The sequence below is a fragment of the Odocoileus virginianus genome, chromosome 9, assembly GCF_023699985.2.
Source record: "Odocoileus virginianus isolate 20LAN1187 ecotype Illinois chromosome 9, Ovbor_1.2, whole genome shotgun sequence".
NCBI classification, from domain to species: domain Eukaryota; kingdom Metazoa; phylum Chordata; class Mammalia; order Artiodactyla; family Cervidae; genus Odocoileus; species Odocoileus virginianus.
Genome location: NC_069682.1, coordinates 53,547,658 through 53,565,842, shown reverse-complemented (window position 1 = coordinate 53,565,842; position 18,185 = coordinate 53,547,658). Strand labels below are relative to the sequence as shown.

Below are 18,185 nucleotides of genomic sequence, written 5' to 3'. Positions count from 1 at the left end.
AGGCTCCCAGGAAAGCCAAGTGCTCAGTGGGGCAGTCTGGAAGCCTGTATGGGCCTGGGACTCGCAGGCTCACCCCAAAGGCCCAGTAGCCAAAAAGGACGATGACCAAGTTGAGCACCTCCACCAGGAAAGCCAGGGTGTACACGTCGCGCACAGGGCTGGCCGGGGGCTGGCGGAGGTTGGAGAAGAACCGGCGGATGGAGTGATAGATCCGGAGGGACCTGCAGGAGACAGGGTGATGCTGAAGCCTGCCCTCCTCAGGCAGGCTTGACCTTGACCGCACTCAGGACTGGCTGGAAAGTTCTGGGAGGAAGTTGTGGCTGGGAGATGCAGAGGTGGGGACCACACATGGGTTCATTTTCCCAACACCTGTATTCTCTTCATCTCCAATTCCTCCAATTCCATGAAGGCTGGTTGCTTAAGGTCCAACCTCATCACTAACCCAATCATAGGCTCTCGAGGGTCTCGCCCAGAATCCAGCCAGATGCAGCCTGGAGAAGAGCTTGGGGTGGCGGACCCTCTCCCCGCCAAGTCCTCTCTCTGCAACATGAGGCAAGTGGCTCTGCTGCTGAGTTCCAGGCTCCTCTCCAGCCAAGTGGGGATGACAAGCCCTGGCCCAACCATGCCATGGGGTGGCTATAGGGGTAAAATGTTGGCGTCGGTGTGAAACAGTTCTGAGACTGAGAGAGAGTCTAGTGTCCATGTGTGATTACCTGTGATGCACAGGGGTCCTACAGAGCAAAAGGAGGGCAGCCAGGTGACTCTGGGTGAGAGGGTGAGTGGATGGATGAGTGGGTGGATGTGTGGATGGATAGATGAGTAGATGGATGGATGGATGAGTGGGTGGATGGATGGGTGGGTGGATGGATAGAGGGATGGATGGGTAAGCAGGAGGCTGGTGGGTGGGTCAACAGATGGGCAAATGGAGAGATGGTTGAATGAATGGAAAGGAGAAAGGAAGAATGTTTGCATTCAGAGACAATAGATCAATAGAAGGAAGAAAGGTGGAAAGATGGGTAAATTGATGGATAATGGGACAGACAGATAGACCAAAAGTGTGGTCTGAGAAATGCCTGGACAAAAAGAAAGGATGGTCACAGTTTCACTGTAGTCCTACAGACAGACCAGCAAGTGGGAAAGTAGGCTGCAACTTTCCCAGATGCAAGTCTGGGATCTGACTCCCACGTGGTGTTTTTCCTGGTCCGGGAAGATGCAGGCCCTGGTCCTCACCCAGAGGCACCGGGCTCCACAATAACCACGAGGTCTTCATGGCAGATCTGCCTGCAGGGAAGCTTTCATTGTGGGGAGGAGGGGGATGACAGGAGCCCCTAGGACTCAGCTGGCCCCCAGCTCCCAGAAGAGCTCCCCTGATCACCTCCTAACACCCAGCTTCCCAGTTTCCTCCAGTGTCTCCAATAAGCTTCTGTTGAGTTGCTTTTGTCTGAGTGACTGCTTCCTAAGGAGGCTCCATGTCTTCCTGGATCCTGGGTCTTGGGGACCCCCTGGCAAGACACAAAGACACAGGCCTTCCCCTTCAGCTTTTCCTCCAGAAGCTGCTTTGGCTGGGACCACCTTGCCCCCACCACCCCAGGGCTGGGAGGGAAGGAACCAGGTGCCACGTGGTTGCCACCAGCCTTTGAGTCCAGGGCATGGGCTCACACTGTTGCCTCCCTGATCCTGGGGGACCTGGTCTGGTCCCCAGGCTGCAGAAAGGAAAGCCTGGTGGGGTGAGGAAGCTGGCAGGGTGGCCTGGGCACTGGGTGAGGAAGAAGTATCCCCAGACCCTTTCCTGGCCCAGATTTGGGGACCCCAGTAGCCTACACTTTCCCAGGCTCTGCAGCCGTGTTGAGACCAATGAGGGTACCTCCTTGGGCTAGACCTTGGAGGGCTTGGGGCCCAGGGCAACTGGGGTGCAGCCTACCTCTGTGTCCCGTGGCCCACCAACGCCTCCAGAAGGCCCAGTTGGGGGCTGGCGGGGACAATGGCAGCTCCTGGGAGGAGAGGTCCAGATCCGCCCGTCTCCGGAGGTTCCCACCGCCTGGAGACTCTCCACTGGCATTTCTTCTCTGCCTCCTGCTCTTTCTCTCCCCTTTGCAATGAGCCTGGTCACATGGCGGCTGGTCCCACAGCCCCAAGCCCTGGAGGACAAGGTGGGCATGAGGAGTTTGCACCACCACCACTACACACACACACACACACACACACACACACACACACACTCTTTCTCTCTCTCACACACCCAAACCAGCTGGAGGCCAGGGAGATGGGAAGGGTGCAGAAGGAGGTTTCTAAGGAAGGTCAGGAAGGTGTCAGGGAGAAGTCTCTGCAGTGTGGGGCCAGATGGGGAGAGAATGGGAAGGGGCAAGGGGCTCCGAGGGTGCAGGGGGTGGGAGCAAGGGGAGAAGGGCCTGAGGGTGCATCCAGGGTGCAGAGTCAGCTCCTGGAGGGTTACTGGGAACAGGAAAATATCAAATCAAATGATTTAAACGTCACGAAAAAGAAAACACTCTCCAACGGGGAACAGAGCAGCAGTACATCTAAAGGCTGAGCTGGGCATTCAAAATTTAATCATCAGTCTCTGCAACTGAGATGTCCGGGCCAGGGGGGCTCCCCTTCCTGGTCTGGAGAGGGGAATGAGTACCCTGATCTCATCCAGTCCACCTCTCACGGTCGTGACTAGCAAGTGAGGACTCGTGGGGAGTGGAGCCAAAGGTCACAGCCCCTGGAAGGAGGAGGTGGACGCACCTGCAGGGTATTGCGATGGAAAAACAGGGCCAGCAGCTGCACGAGGTCGCCCAACACAGAGCCGTCTCGCTTCTCAACCCCGAGGATGTTGGGCAGAGAAAACGGCTTTTCCCTGTTGATGCCAGCGTAGCGCTTTGTGGTCCACGGGAAGAGTCCAAACTGCGAAAAGTATTTGACCACAACAGTAGCCTAAAGAAGGGAAGAAGAGAGAGGTCATTGCGACTGACCTGAAAACACACACAGCCACACACACCATTCACACAAACAACCATAAAACCAGTGAATACCCAGGAAAGCTACCAGGCTTCACAAATGTAAGGAACTGACTGGTCATCAGCAGAGGCTTGAGATTAAAAGGAAATAAAAAAGCAGAAACTGCCACGAAAACATAAGGTGGCCCCATGTGCCCCTGCTGAAGCCTGGTCAGCCTTTTTTTAATTTATTTGTGTTATTACTCCCTTTCTAATTTCTCCTGACATTTGTTGACTATTAAACCATTCTGATGCATGGTAGGCAGAGTAAGGGGCTTCCTGGTGGCTCAGAAGTAAAGAATTGGCCTGCAGTGCAGGAGATGCGGGGTCAAACCCTGAGTCAGGAAGATCCGCTGGAGAATCACATGATAACCCCCTCCAGTATTCTTGCCTGGAGAATCCCGTGGACAGAGGAGCCTGGTGGGCTACAGTCCATGGGGTTGCAAAGAGTCAAACACGACTAAGCGACTTAGCACGGAGGCAGGCAGGCAGATTAAGATGGCTCTCCCAGCCTGCCTCTTCTCACAGGCCAGTAGCAGAGGATTTTAAGAGATTGTCTTTTTATGCTGCAAGTGCTCAAAAGTCACTTTGCATGCAGAATCTCTCCAATGCTTCTGTTTCACAAACTTCTAAAAGTCAGTCTTTTCGGCCAGGGAAACAGTCTTGGGCCTCCAAGGGCATCCTCAAGGGTTGAGTGGTGATGTTTCTGTTTGGAAATGGGAGGAAGTGGAGAGGCACCTTCTGTCCCCAGGGGATGGGCAGGGGGTGGCCACTGTTCTTCCATCCCAGGATTGCTGGCAGCCAGTGGCAGAACCATGGGTGAAGGACCCCCACCTCCACACTCAGTGTAGAAAAGGGGGTCCAATATGCTGCCTGGGACCCAATGCCTTCTTGGTTTCCTCATCTGTAAAATTAAAGAGCCAGTCTAGAGCATGACATCCATACGATATGAGAGTTGGGCTATAAAGAAGGCTGAGTGCCGAAGAATGGATGCTTTTAAACTGTGGTGTTGGAAAAGACTCTTGAGAGTCCCTGGGACTGCAAGGAGATCCAACCAGTCCATCCTAAAGGAGATCAGTCCTGGGTGTTCATTGGAAGGACTGATGTTGAAGCTGAAACTCCAATACTTTGGCCACCTGATGCGAAGAGCTGACTCATTGGAAAAGACCCTGATGCTAGGAAAGATTGGGGGCAGGAGGAGAAGGGGATGACAGAGGATGAGATGGCTGGATGGCGTCATCGACTCAATGGACTTAGGTTTGGGTGGACTCCGGGAGTTGGTGATGGACAGGGAGGCCTGGCATGCTGTGGTTCATGGGGTTGCAAAGAGTCAGACACGACTGAGTGACTGAGCTGAACTGAACTCAGAGCATCTTTTAGGCACTTTCTAGTTTGGCCCTTGGTAGTTCCTTAAGTAGGAACACATTTTTTTGTCAGGCCATCTGAAGAGGGAGGCAGAATCAGTCCTGTGGGTAAGGGCGCCCATGTAGCATCCACAGCCAATTCTAGGCTGATGAAACCCCTGGACAGTTCATTGTAGGGTCAGGATCAGACGCTGGTGTCCATTGACTATCTTTCTGTCAAGTACCCTGTGTTGAAATGCCATCAGAGGCTCTGCCCTGCAGGTAAGAGCTGGCACTTCAAAGACCCACGGCAGGAATGAGTGGGTTGCATCCTGAGCACCACGTCAGATTCCTAGGAGGTAAAGGTAAATCTGGGGCAGTAATGGGGCATCATGGGGGAGATTGCTCTACCCGGGTGGATTAGGAAAAGGGCGCATGCACGCTAAAGAGTGTGGTCCTTTCCTGCTAGACAGCAGACGCCCAGGAGCATGAAGGCAGAAGCGGGGACGGTCAGTGACCTCAGGCCTGTCACCCGCTGCCTCTCTCTACAATCAGAGATGCGGCCTGACTTGCCTTCCAAACACCCAACTGAGAGGCCCCAGTGGAACATGTAGATTATCCAGACTAAGCCCTTCAAGTGCAAGATGGTATTAACTGAAAGTCAGAATTGTCAGAAGACTTTTAGGGAGATTAAATTTTATTGGACTCAGTTACAAGCAGTAAATCCAAAGAGATCAGCTTCATTTGTAATTAGGAGGATCTTCTTATATACACAAAATGTACCATGGACTTTTAAAAGCGTATTCCTTCCAGGGGATTAAAATATTCTTTACAAAAGTGTTTATTATTGTTTTTTTTTTTTTTAAAAAAAACCAAAAGCTTTCTGCCTAGCTCAAAAATGTTAGGATGGCAGAGCTTAAGGGTCCCTAGCAGACAGAACCCAGGCTGGTGGCCGCCTCCCTTGGGGGTATTTTCAGTGACTCTGTAGGGGGAACCCAGAGCCAGGAGGCTCTCCTCCCTCCCTGTCTGGGACTCTGGGAGGCAAGGGAGCCATCATTCACACCCCTCCTAGGCTGATAAAAATGATGTGATGGGAGAAACAACCTAATGACAGGTACTTAACTTTTGCACTAATTAATTTCACAGACAGGCGGTGTTCAAGTTTGCAAATGTTGCATCTGAGTCAAAAAGTGCAGCAGAGAGCAAGGCTGGTGGTAAATTATATCCAAGATGCCAAAAAATTAAAATAATATAAACATGCATTGCCGAAGCCTGATGGGATAAATCCACACGTGCTTATTGTGTACCTATTACATGGACGGTGCATGGGAACACTATTCATAGCTGCATCTGACTCTCAAAAGCTATGGTGCTCTTTGGGGGGTGGTGTGAGTGCCGGAGCAGAACATTAGGGGTTCCATTTGTTCTCTGGGTTCCCCCAGCCCCCTCACTCACTTGACACCAGCACTCGATGTGTTGCCCCCAAGGCAGCATCAAAAGTGTGTGAGATGGGGACTTCCCTGGTTATCCAACGGCTAAGACTCTGTGCTCCCAATGCAGGCAGCCTGGGTTTGATCCCTGGTCAGGGAACTAGATCCCACATGTGCAACTAAAACTCAGAGCAGCCAAATAAATACACTCAAATTTTTTAAAAAAGACACATGCGCTGGTGACAATGGCAGCAGGTGGGGTGTCCAGCCATTGGCAGGGGCTGGGTCTGCCAGGGGGCCCCCTTGGCACCTACCTCTGTGTAATAGATTGCTGCCATCCAGAATCGTTTGGAGGGCCTGGGGACAGAAAGCATGGCCCACAGGAAAGACAGGATGGGCAGAACCATGGAGAGGATGGAGGCCGAGAGCGTGTGGTTGAGAATGATCACAAGATAGCACAGAGTCTCAGACTTGGCCACGGCAGCCTGGTGCAAGGCGAAAGTTAGCTTCACCAGGCGAGGCAGGCTCCGGTAAAACCTGTCCGACTGCTCTAGCTCGTCCTCCTCCGGGGGCAGCCTAGAGGGAGGGAGATAACTTGCTGTAAGTCCAGGAAAGATAGGCCCACGGCCCTGGATGGGCAGGCATGTCTGGGTCTTGAGAAAATCCAGTAGGTAAAAAATAACTGCATTTCCCCAAACTCTACACTGGGAGCAATTTTCTACTTTCCCAGAGTGCTCAGCCACGAAGTTTTCTATTGAACATGCACTCCCCAGATGCATTAAAAAAAATATGTGATTTGGGGGGGAAAAAAAACAAAAAACCTCGATTGCTCACAATTTCTCTATTGAGTAGTCTTTTCAAGCAAGTAATCAAGTTCGAAGAACCACTTGCTTTGCTTCCTAGCCTGTGGAGGGCAACACCTTCTGACCCAAGAACAGCAATTTGGGCGGCCACATTGAGCAAGAAAAATGTGCTTGTTTCTGACTCAATTTACAGATAATTCTTGCCTTTTAAGTTACAATACAGATCATTAGCTGGAAACATCCTAAAAGGAACTTTCTGCTGGAGCTGCTGGTCTGTTTGAGTCTCTGAATGACTGGGATAGAACAGGATGGTGGGTGGTGATGGTAGGCAGGAGGCGGGGTGTGGCAGGTCTTGGACTTGCCAGCCCACTGTCTTGGAGGGACATCCTGCCAGTGGTGAGGTCCTGCTCAACCCGTCCTCCCTCCTGGCTGACCCCTAGCTACTGTGCCTTACCATCTCTGTGACCTCTGTAGACCCTAAAGACATCATTTTAAAAGAACTTTTGATGACTAATTGATTGGGCTTTTGCTTCAAAGGACATTCTAAAATTTTTTGAAAGCCTCATGAATTTGGATTCCAGACTCCTATCATATGGAATTTGCAATCACTGGGGATGGTCTGAGATTTATTCCTGCATCCTCTATGAAGGCTGCACTGCTTGGTTGAACAAGCAGGCCCTGGAAGGCCATTGTTGTAGACCTGGAGTTGGGCCACAGGAGCACAGAGATGGACAAGGCAGACCCCTGTCCTCATGGGGCTCATGTCGCTGGGGGCATGGGTCTGGGGCCGTTGGTCTGGGTGAGAGCCACTTCTGAGGAGTTGAGGAAGTCTGGAGAAGGACAGGGAGCCAGGAGGCTTCCCAGAGGGGTGGCTGGGCTGGCTCTTGAAGGACAAGAGGCAAACCCTCCAGGCAGAGAGGCAGGGAGAATGGACAATCCAGGTAAGGGTTAGATCCTTTGCGGTTCAGAAAACAGAGCCCGGGGACTAGAGCCATCAGATCACCAGGGGCCTTGCAAACCAGGCTGAGGGTCTGGATTTCATTCTGCAGGAGACAGGAAAGCCCTGGAAGGGTGAAGAAGGAGGTGACAAGGGCAGGCTGGGGGGATTTGAGGTTGGTGTGAAGGGTGCATCAGATGGAGGAGCTGGTGGTGGGCAGGATGGGTTGGTAGGACAGGCTAGAACCAATGATGGTCAGAGCAGGACAGTGGACACAGTAGGGGCTGTAGGTGGAATCCAGAGAGAGATTTTCAAAACAGAGCCCTGGGCGCTGCATCCCCTACTGGACATGGTAAATAAGAAGAAGAACAACGCTGACATGTCCTCCTGGGACACTTCACTAGAGGCTGGATGGTTGTGAAGGTTTTGCCAGAGATTTCAAGTAGGGCTTTTGCCAACAAAGACTTTGCTGGGAGCCAGGGGGGAGGGGCACCAGTCCGTGGAGAAAGGAAGTAATGAACTTGAGTTCATTACATTACAAGGTCAGAGATGGCTCCTAAGCAGGTGGGACCCCAGGACTGGAGCTCAGCACACTTGCTGAGGAAGGGACAGGAAGGGGACAGTGGGGCAGAGGCCCACAGAGCGGAGGCTGCAGGAGTCAGAGGGTCTTGTAAAAACACAGGGGACGGAGAGGAAGGACAAGGCTCATCTGCCCCTCCACCCTTTCAAGATGTCTGGTGGTGAAGAGACGAGGGGCAGGGGTGTGATTTCTGCAGCCCCCAGAGGACCGCAGTCTGCTGGGTTGCTAAAGGGAGTGGAGGGGAAAGGACTGGGAACAGAACCCATGGAGAAAGTGGAACAGATGGGAGAGAGCCTAGGATGGGGGAAAAGCCCCAACTCCTGGGACAGCGGTGAGGGTACGTGGAGAAAGATGGGGGGAGGGAAGATGAGGTGTTCCTTCTGGGATGGTGGGCCAGTCAGGGCTGCATCCGCAGCACCTGGACGTCCAGGTGAGACGGCAGAACACGGCCACATGTGATCTTGAGCCATGGGCTCTGTCCAGCCTCAGTTCCCCCTTGTGTCAAATGGGGAGAATACTCTTACCTTCCTCCCTGGGCTCTTGGTAGCTAAGGGGGTTAACTGTTGCAAAATGACTCAGGACCAGCCCAGCAAAGGGGTCAGCGTGGGGAATGGCCATTGTCCCCGCCCACGCAGCCATCACCATGGCTCTGTCCTCGTCTGTCCCCCGGTGTCTGGGACACAGCTGAGATGGTCAGGGGATGAGCTTCCTCAGGTTCCTCGATGAGCATCCCCCTCAACGCTGCCCCCTCCACCCAGGCCTCCCAGGTGACATTTTTAAAGGGACCCGTTCACAAGATCACAGCTCCTATATGGTCCACCGATCATGCCCAGAATAAGGCGGCCTGTCCACATCCACTGGGCCCTTCTGAAAGCCACACTTCGCATTTGAGGGAAATTGCTTCTCTACCTGCCATGGGCCTCTGTAGTTTGGACACAGAGCATAATTTTGTGGCATTAGCGAAAATGATCCCTTTACAGCCCTCCAAACACAAGGTCTTGACTTTTGGGGAGACCGAGGTTTCACTGGGGGCCCTGGCACCTGGGGTTGTCCTGAGGCAGGGCGGCTCCTTGGGGCTGAGGGCAACCTGCTCCCTGCCTCAGGGGGTCTTCCAGTGCCTCCTGGGGGGGATCTTGCCTGGACCTGCAGGTGTTTCTGCGAGGATCCTCTGGGGCCGGGCCCCGTTCCATTTCTCCAGGCGATCGGGCGTCTTCCGGGCAAGACCCAGGTAACCCTTTGCCTTCTGGATGCCCCTCCGGTCTCTCTTCCCTCCTGGCTGGGGCTGCGCACAGGGACTCTCGCAAGCGGGCATGACAGCCTCTGAGAATGTCCTCTGTGGTGGCTTTCTTCCCCTACAGAGAAATGTCAGAGTTTCATCATACAGAGGAAAAAAAGAGGGACTTCCCTGGCAGTTCGCTGGTTAAGACTCCATGCTTGTAATACAGGGGGCACGGCTTACATCAGGAAAACTAAGATTCTACATGATGGGAGAAGCAGCCAAAAAGAAAAGGAAAAAAGAGAGGGAAGCAGATGTGGATAAGGAGGGGGAAGTCCGGGAGGGAGCTAGTGGGTGTACTTTGCATGACCGGAAATGGATGGAACACAGGTCCTCACAGTCTGCATCTCAGGACTGGAGCTGGGACCACCAAGGGGCCCTAAAGCCCCTCCGGGAGTTCTGAACACAGGTGGCAGAGCACCGCGTCCCTCCCCCCACCAGCCGCCGCAGCGGTCCACACCAGCAGGGAGGGTGGGTGGCAGGAGCTAAGGCGAGGCATAAACCATGAGTCAGCGATGGAGAGGCTTGTCCGCGAGGAATAATTAAAGGCAATTGATACGGCGAGAGGTGACAAGCTTGCCTGAGTGACAGCTCGCCACCAGCCATGGCGCAACCCCCGCAGGGCCCTGGACACCCGGGCACTGTCCCCGCCCAGTGCACGCAGGGCTTCGGTGACATCGTCCAACAACACCTGTCCCAGGACCCTGCACAACTGGGCCACAGTGACGAGCCTCCGGGCCAGGCTTCCTGTGGGGCGAGAGCAGGAATCACACACACACTGCCCGTGAAACCCCACGGAGACCATCGCTCTTTCTTTTTGCCAACTTGCCTTGGAGCAACAAGACAATAAACTCCATCCAGTCCATCAACTAAACCTTGAGGGGGCTGCCCCGTGGGAAGAATTTCTCTAGACGTCATGGATTCTCGTCCAAAGTGGGGGCCCCGGGTTAAGCAGACGGGCACCGGGGCGGGCCTGAGAGTGACTGTCTCTGAGCGCACTTGGAGGACAGGACCACACTGTTATGGTTTGCATTCTGAGTGTTTAGTCAGTAAGTCGTGTCCGACTCTTCGCGAGTCATGGACTGCAGCACACCAGACTTCCCTGTCCTTCACTGTCTCTGAGTTTGCTCAGACTTATGTCCATTGATTCAGTGATGCCATCCAGCCATCTCATCCTCTGTTGTCCCCATCTCCTCCTGCCCTCAATCTTTCTCAGCATCAGGGTCTCTACCCAGCATTCTGAATAGCTAGCACGAGTTAGGCACTTACTGTGTACCAGGAACTGAGGTGATCTTATGGTTCAGCCCTTCAATCTTACAGCATCCCTCTTGCTCATGGTCTCTTACTGTCTTCCTTTCACAGAGAAACCGAGGACCAGAGAAGTGAAGGGGAGGTGGGTGGGAGGGGATCTGAGCACAGGGGGTGGGAGTGGGTCTAATTGCAGGCCACCCAGACTTGCGCTGAAGGAATGGCCGTTAAAGACAAGGGATAGGGAGGAATGGAAAGGATGTCCTGCCCATGGGATGAGCTGGAAGACAAGAACATCCCTTGATGGGAGGTGGAGGAGCTGGCTTTGTGATCCAGCTGAGGGCCCTTGAGCAAGGCATTTAAGCACTTCATCACCCTCTTTAACTGGCCTTTCATCTCTGAGTGAGGCTGTCTGATGTCAACCCTGATCCATGACATGGTTTCCCCTCCTATAGTTTTTTTTTTTTCTTTCTGTTTTGAATACGGTAGGACAACCAAACCTACCAGGTTCATCTGAACTTTCTGCTCTGGCTTCAGCTTCAGTCTCACGAGTTGCCAGTCTCTCACCTCCTGAGTCACCAAAAAAAAAAAAAAAATAGACTGGAAAGTCCCGTCTGTTTTTGATTGATGTTTTTTTGTAAATGTTTGTTACGCCCCATGGGGGTGTCTGTGTGTCTAAGGTGGACATGATGACGAGAGTGTGGAAATAATAGTCCTCCTGAAACACGCATCACATCGTGGGCCCTTTACTGGGGTCACTGGGACTCTACAGGCCCTGATGTCAAATCAGCTGGTCTTCATTTGCAGACGCTCAGCAAAGCAGGTCCACCTAGAGAGGAAGGCCTTTCAAATTTGTATTGGCTGCTGACCACTACTTGTTAGGGTCCAGGGCTTTCCGCCAGTGAATGCCTCACTTAGGAAAGATTGGACACCCGACAGACCACATATTTTTCTCTCCCTGGGTCTGGTTGATGCGTTCCAAATCTCAAGCCATTATGGAAAACACACTTGGAAAAATGCAGATTCTCCACCCCACCCCCCACCCCCCATATCTCAGAATAACCAGTTGGCCCGTCAGCAAATATACCATTGTCCAAGCGGTGTGGACACCTCCATAAGGCACTTGCTCCATCATCAGCATATATAAAAGTTCCCCTAGGCTCCTATATGCACCCATGACCTCATCTTCCCTCCACACTCCACTTGCTGTCAATGGACCCAGTCACCAGCCAGAACTGTTTGACGCCAGTGTTTCCTAGTCGACCATCTGTTGATCTAAGTTACCACACAAACCCTGCTTTGCCGTCGACAGTAGTACCTCCACTGTGGCGCCACCGGAGCCCCTCTTCATCCCACTCGGGGTTTCCCATCCCCCATTCATCCTCCATCCTCATCCGGAGAGCACACGCGGCACCGTCGGTCCAGGCTTTATAGGCGAGCTGCAGGGAGACAGTCGTAAACCTGGCTGTGTGCTCCGGCAGTTCCAGGCCCAGACCCTCCTTTTCTTCTTTAAAGGTCACAAAATCTAATTAGAACCATCGCTAACTGTATATTCTCGTTGTCGGTAAGCCTTAAATAATAAAAATCAGACCAAATGAGACTAATCAAGGGAGATGGAAAATCAATGTCATATTTGTTCCAAGTAATTTCCTCTTAGAAGAGGAAAGGCTCTTAGGAGCAGTTTGTGAATTTAAAAGATGTTTAAAGTTGCATCTAGACATCAGAACATCAAAGTCAAACCCAAACAGAATTTTGCTGGATGATCTCCTTCCTTGTTCCTGGAAAAGTCAGTGCTGCTTGGTATAAAGGCTAAAGTGGGTGACAGCCTTTCTTGTGTCTGCTTTAAGTAGTTCTGGTTTTACAAAAAAATTGAAAAATGGATTCCTTAAGACAGGAGCAAAGAGTAAGTAATATATGGAATTCTTTGCTCTTCCTTCTATGTTTTTCCAAGTAACTTTCAACTAAAATGCACGCTTAAGGAAAAACTCTAAATAGGCTGCAACAGAGACACACATGTGTAGGCATGGTAAAGAAAATTAAGACATGTTTTCAAACAACTTATCCCTTTTCCTGCAATACCCCCCAAATATTGGTTGACATCTCCAAATGAGTACCCCTGTTCTCCACTCGGTTTTGCATGTGCCCATAACAGGAGTAATTTATACCAAGAGGACTAGTTGAGCAATTTGATACAGAAGGACTAGTTGACTGGCTTCCCCATGAGCCCACCACTTTTCCCCAGTAGTCAGCAGGGAGCCCCTACAGGGAAGTAGAGACCCTCAGAGTCACTGCCTCACCACATGTAAACAAGCACCCAGCATCCAGAGCCATGGGCTTCTGAGGTACCTGTTGTTCTTTTTATAATGGGACATCTCCCAGAGGGATCCAAATGAACTTGGGCTCAAGCTAAGCTCAGGTCGTTGTTCTGCATAGTCTGCTCCACCACATGCAGGTCCAGCCATGCCATGGGCACCCATGGAGGCTTCTAAAGCAAGAGCATCCTCAGTGAGGACCACTCAGCCCACAGAATGTGTCTACTTCACCAGCGTTAGCTCGAGTTCAAGGCAAAGAAAACTTACCTGGAAAGCTGTTCTGGGCTTTGGCTGACGATCTGTTATTTCTGCCTCGCTTTCTTCTTGTGGCTCCTCTTCCTCACTGTCAGTCTCAAAGAAGGTGTAGCTGCCGTCCTGGAGCACTGCAAAGCATGTCCACAAAAAGACTCTGGAAGACACGGCCTCCTACTCCATTGCCCGCAGACCTCACTATAAGCCCAGCCCAGCCTGAGACATGCTGGGCATCTTAATGACCTGATGGGCACCGGGTTATTTTACATGTGGGGTTTCCTCCCTCTGGCACATTCTACCACAAAAGGGAAGGCTGTCAAAACAGGTATATCTCATTCCCTAACTGGATTTAAATTATGTATTAGTATTGACATTTCACATTAGACGCCTGTGGATTTCTGTCTCCCCTCACCATCAATCTCCCTTGTTAGCCACGGAATCTGCAATCTCCCATCTTCCTCAGCTGCTCACACTCCACGAGTCTTGTCCCATATCATCCATGGCCAGCTCACCTGCCACGCTGGTAGATGGAGGGGACCCTGCTCCTCCACTGTCCCCAAAGACACAAACACACAACCTCTCGTGTCCTTATGGGGCAGACGGCGTGAGCCATCTACCTGCCTCCTCACCACAACCTTGTTGCCTCAAATGACAGTCTTGTCCTAGGGAATGGACCTGTTTTAGGGAACCCTGGAACCTAGTGGGCCCCCCCACCCACCCACACCCCCACTTTTCAGCATCCTGAAGGGCCATGCTCCAGGCAGCTGTTAACAGTCCCAGCTTACTGGAAGGATGCTTCGTCCAAGGCTGCCACCATTTTTTCTCCTCTTCATTTTCTGTCGTACTAAGATCATCTAAATAAAGATGAAAGAAACCCAAATCCATCAGCCATTCCCACCCTGGAACACATTGTGGTCATTCCAAAAAGGTTCCGGGCTGAAATGTCTACTGAAGAGATCAACACCACCTTACTGAATGTTTACTGACTGCCCTCCCCCATCCTTACAAAATGATTCCTTTGAACAAATCATTTGGTGCAAATAAAATCTGAGAAGGAAACGTATAAGAGACTGGAGGTAATACGTGTTTTCAAGATTGCCTAGCACATAAGCTGACAACCTCGTCTTCCCTCTGCTTCAAGGAGACTCCCCGGGAGGTCTGTGCTGGGAGATCCTTGAGGAGACCAGTTCTAACGGTTTCAGGAACTCGAAAGCACTAAAATGGAATCTCTTTTCTTAAAAGCACTGTAATTCAGTTTTGCCGCTAATTCAGACAGTGTGTCCCCCAATTAGGAAGGTTGACCCATAGATGACACCCTGCATATGAATTGCCAGATAAAACCCAGTCATCTCAGAGGTTGGTAGCCAGGTGATGACACTGTTCCCTTCAACTTGTTCAGCTGAAAGGAAGAGCAAATCCAGTCCATTTGAAAAAGAACAACTTTTTGAAGGATATTTTATTTATTTCCTGACCAGTAAAAAATGAAATGACTTTTGCCTTTAGCCACTGGCCCTTTGAGGAACTCGTTTTCTGAAGGGAAAAAAAAAAAAAATCTCAAAACTGAAAAGAAGAAAATACTGTTTAAGTAAGTAATCCATGGATTTCCAGGGAGTCAGGGCCTGTCAGATGGGTTTTCACTTTGCAAACAGGGAGGGATCCTTTCTGGGACTTCAGTCGGAGTTCAGAATTTCACCTCAGAGCACCGTTCTGATTCTAAACTCTTCAGATGCATCAGACAAAAAGGCAACTCTAACGCCTCAGGTCCGAAGGGAAAGACCCGTTTTCTTGCTGGCTTGGAGCGGGAGAGGGCGGGAGAGTTGGTGGCGCTATGGCAGAAGGCTCAGTGTAACATCCCTGTTTCAAGCTGGGCTGGGGGGAGGCAGGTCATGTCCCGAGCTCACCTGGAACGCTAGGCCCTGTGGCAGCGACCTCCCGGGGCAAACAGCTCACACTAACCACCGGGGAAGCAGGCCTCCTGCTGCCCCTCTGCAAAGCAGCAACTTTCCTTTGCTTTGCTTTGATCTTCTCAATCCTGGCAATTGAAGATACACAGAGAAGGCCGTTTTTTTCTCCTGCGGTCAAAACATTTTTGCCATTTTTCTTGGCTTTGCCCCTAAGCCTGAGACAGAGGAAGAGCTGCCTAGATGTCCCCTCCCACCTTTCCCGACTTAAGAGGCGACACCCCCGCCCCACCCAACAGCCAGCATCTTGGGCACCCAGATGGATGGGATCCTGCTCCAAGTACTGCCTGGGATCCACAGTGGGATGCCCGGGGGCTGACTGCTCTCCACTCCAGAAAACAGGGCAGCATCTCAAGCGGGGTTTGCTAGCCCCAGACAACAGCTAGGCAGCTGAGGGACTGGGGCTGGGGGTCTTGGTGGACTCAGATAGCTTGAGAATTCAGACTTAAGCAGGCAACAAAACAGAAAGAACTCTGCCAATTTCATCATGCGCATGTCATGACTTCTCCAATATTATATAATTTTTAAAGTTGATTACAGTGAAGTCACTTTTACGACTTGACATTACCCTAAGCAATCCTTAAAGTCACTCAACAAGTGGTCTAGATGTTCCCCTCACCGCTTCCAAAGTGCATCAAAATAAATGATGTAGCCTTTAAATGAAAAATACATACATGAATGACCACCAAAATCTTCCTGGGTACCACCTGGGGTGCGTGCATTATAGAGCACTGGAAGACGGATGGCTTAAGCAGAGTAGCAGGTGGCCCCTCTTAGCCAGGGACAGCTTGAATCAAGGCTCAGAGCAAAGAAAGCAAATGACCTTTTTGGGGAACAATGACTTTAGCCAAAGCAGAAAGTCTGAGCCATCAAGAGCTCAAAGCGTCTCTTCCTCATCTAAGAATTACATTAAGTGATGGATCTTTCCAGGAGAAACTCATGTTCTCATCACACTCAAGAGCCCTGCCTTTGTTTTCAGGTTGGAAGAATCAGCCTGCAATTTCTGCCACCTCCATCCACTGATTGACCCACATTCACGGCTCGTTAGTGCCCCATAAGCTGAACAATGGCGCATCTCAGGTCTTAGGCTATTTTTCTTGGAGAAATTCAAAAATAAGAGAAAGAAAGAAAGAGAAAGAAGTCTGTAACAAAGAAAGAAATAAGCGATAAGATGGCATCTCCTTTGGAAGGGCCATGCTTCCAGGATGAATAAAGAAAAGCCAACGTAACTGCCTCGTGATGACCCATAGGCATTTTTTCTCATCTTCCTCACTGTGCTCCAACGCCTCCCTCAAGGACAGTGCCAAGAGCTCAGCACCCCTGTGTGGACAAAGAAATACATTTAAGAAATCATCTTGTATGTATTTTAAGTATCTTATGTATCTTCCAAGATACATAAGATAAAGGAGATATATATATAGATATATATATAAGATAGATATAATCTTATTTGTGTCTTATAGAGAATCTTTGTAGATTCTGTTGGTAAAATGTCATTATCAATGTCAGGTTTTGCACTAAAATTCAAGGTGAAATGTGTCAACCATATGTCAATTCATAAAACAAGATGTGTCCAGCCAGCTGCACAAAAGGGTTTTTTTTTCTCATTTCTCCCCAAAGAACATAAACCTCCAGAGCATCAAGACCAAATTCAGCTCAACAGATTGAGGACAGAACACCCAACAAACCATGGAGGTTTTGTATGGGAGTAGATGCTTGCAACTTGCATGAGGATGGGCCATGCTCGAACGGGATCTCAGGATGAGAGGCTAAGTGGAGTTTGAGAGGACAGCGTGCTCAAGGTACATCTGAATTCGGGCCTATACCCTGGAAACAGTGGGGGACTCCTTGGAATTGAGTCTGTCCCTTCCCTGGGAGTGGCACAGTTACGGCACCCATCGTTGCAGGTGAACACCCTAGGGTTGGTGGACGATCAGTTTGTATCAGATGAGGAACCAACACTAGAAGGGGCTGTCAGGGAAGCTGGCCAAACAGACATGTAAACCAGGGCAGGAGCCTGAGACTGGGGTGGCAGGCTGCCCAGAGAAGTTCTGGAAGCCCCGGACCTCTGCAGGGCAGGGCTGGTTCTTCACAGAAGTCCACCAACCTCCTCCTTCAACCCTGAGCTGAACTTGGTCCCTTACGGACTTGGGGTTACTGTTGGCAAAGAGAGCTGGTCCTTTGCCCTTGTCCCACCTCTGTGTTTACAAGTCAGTATAGTACCTCCTAAGATCTCATGGCCCGACATAATTTGACCAGGATTGAATCCCAGACTTGGGAGGAAGGAGCGTGTGTTGGAGGGGCTGCATCACCAGGCAGGTGACCCACTCTGAGTGTCAGCTCTTCCTCTGCTGAGGGGAGGGGTGAGATGAGATGGTCTGAGGTTTCTGTGAGTTCTAAAGGGTGGCAATCCTTCAGCTAAAGCTTCCTTTGTGTCTGGTCGAGCCCCTGACAGCTGAGGTCTTCCTCCTGGCTTTCCTGGTACCTGGATGCTAAGGCTTGAGCAGCTTCCAGATCAGCCACCACATAAAGGTGGTAATAACTCAGGAAGATCCGTCGCTGGATGAGCAGGAAGGTGAGACACACGGCGTCCCACAGGATCCCCGCCTCCTTTTCTGGGGGTTCACAGGCTTCGTCCTCGGGGATGGCTGCATGGAAGACAGGAGAAACCAGGAGTCTTATGGCCAGGGGAGGAGCCCGGGCTCCTGTGGGCAAAGCCTGCTCTGCTTCCCGGCGACTTCTTCTGTCCTTCCCTCCCCATCCTGCCCCCACTGGTTATTTTCCCAGGGAGCCAGGAGGTGAGGCCCCCCATCTGCACCAGCCCCACCCTGGAGCCCCAGGCCCTCCCTTTCCTATTCCTTGAGGGGACCCAGGCAGAGTCCAAGGTGAGCAGTGGAGCTGATAGTGAGGGGGACTGGTAATCCACAGGACTTGAGAACCACCCCCCGCCATCTCAGCCTCGCTGGGACCTCCAGAAACCTACTCCCCATGGCCATGGCACTAAGACCGGAAGCTCCAGGCTTGTTCGTGAAAGATGAGAAATGTGA

General features: G+C 51.3%; 1 protein-coding gene across 1 annotated transcript in view; it reads right to left on the bottom strand.

The window, feature by feature from the left end:
* The window catches only part of LOC110145016 (piezo-type mechanosensitive ion channel component 2-like), a 57,699-nt gene that overhangs the window by 26,726 nt on the left and 12,788 nt on the right, over positions 1-18,185 (bottom strand). The window contains exons 8-23 of the mRNA XM_070471820.1: positions 17,624-17,786; positions 16,369-16,458; positions 15,079-15,209; positions 13,963-14,031; positions 13,193-13,308; positions 11,932-12,052; positions 11,098-11,183; positions 10,821-10,893; positions 9,946-10,112; positions 9,704-9,850; positions 6,084-6,398; positions 2,746-2,934; positions 1,922-2,138; positions 1,376-1,502; positions 1,231-1,281; positions 74-221 (exon numbers count right to left, since the gene is read on the bottom strand). Coding sequence (XP_070327921.1) covers positions 74-221; positions 1,231-1,281; positions 1,376-1,502; positions 1,922-2,138; positions 2,746-2,934; positions 6,084-6,398; positions 9,704-9,850; positions 9,946-10,112; positions 10,821-10,893; positions 11,098-11,183; positions 11,932-12,052; positions 13,193-13,308; positions 13,963-14,031; positions 15,079-15,209; positions 16,369-16,458; positions 17,624-17,786 — 2,210 coding nt within the window. The remainder of the gene's footprint in view (positions 1-73; positions 222-1,230; positions 1,282-1,375; positions 1,503-1,921; positions 2,139-2,745; positions 2,935-6,083; positions 6,399-9,703; positions 9,851-9,945; positions 10,113-10,820; positions 10,894-11,097; positions 11,184-11,931; positions 12,053-13,192; positions 13,309-13,962; positions 14,032-15,078; positions 15,210-16,368; positions 16,459-17,623; positions 17,787-18,185) is intronic.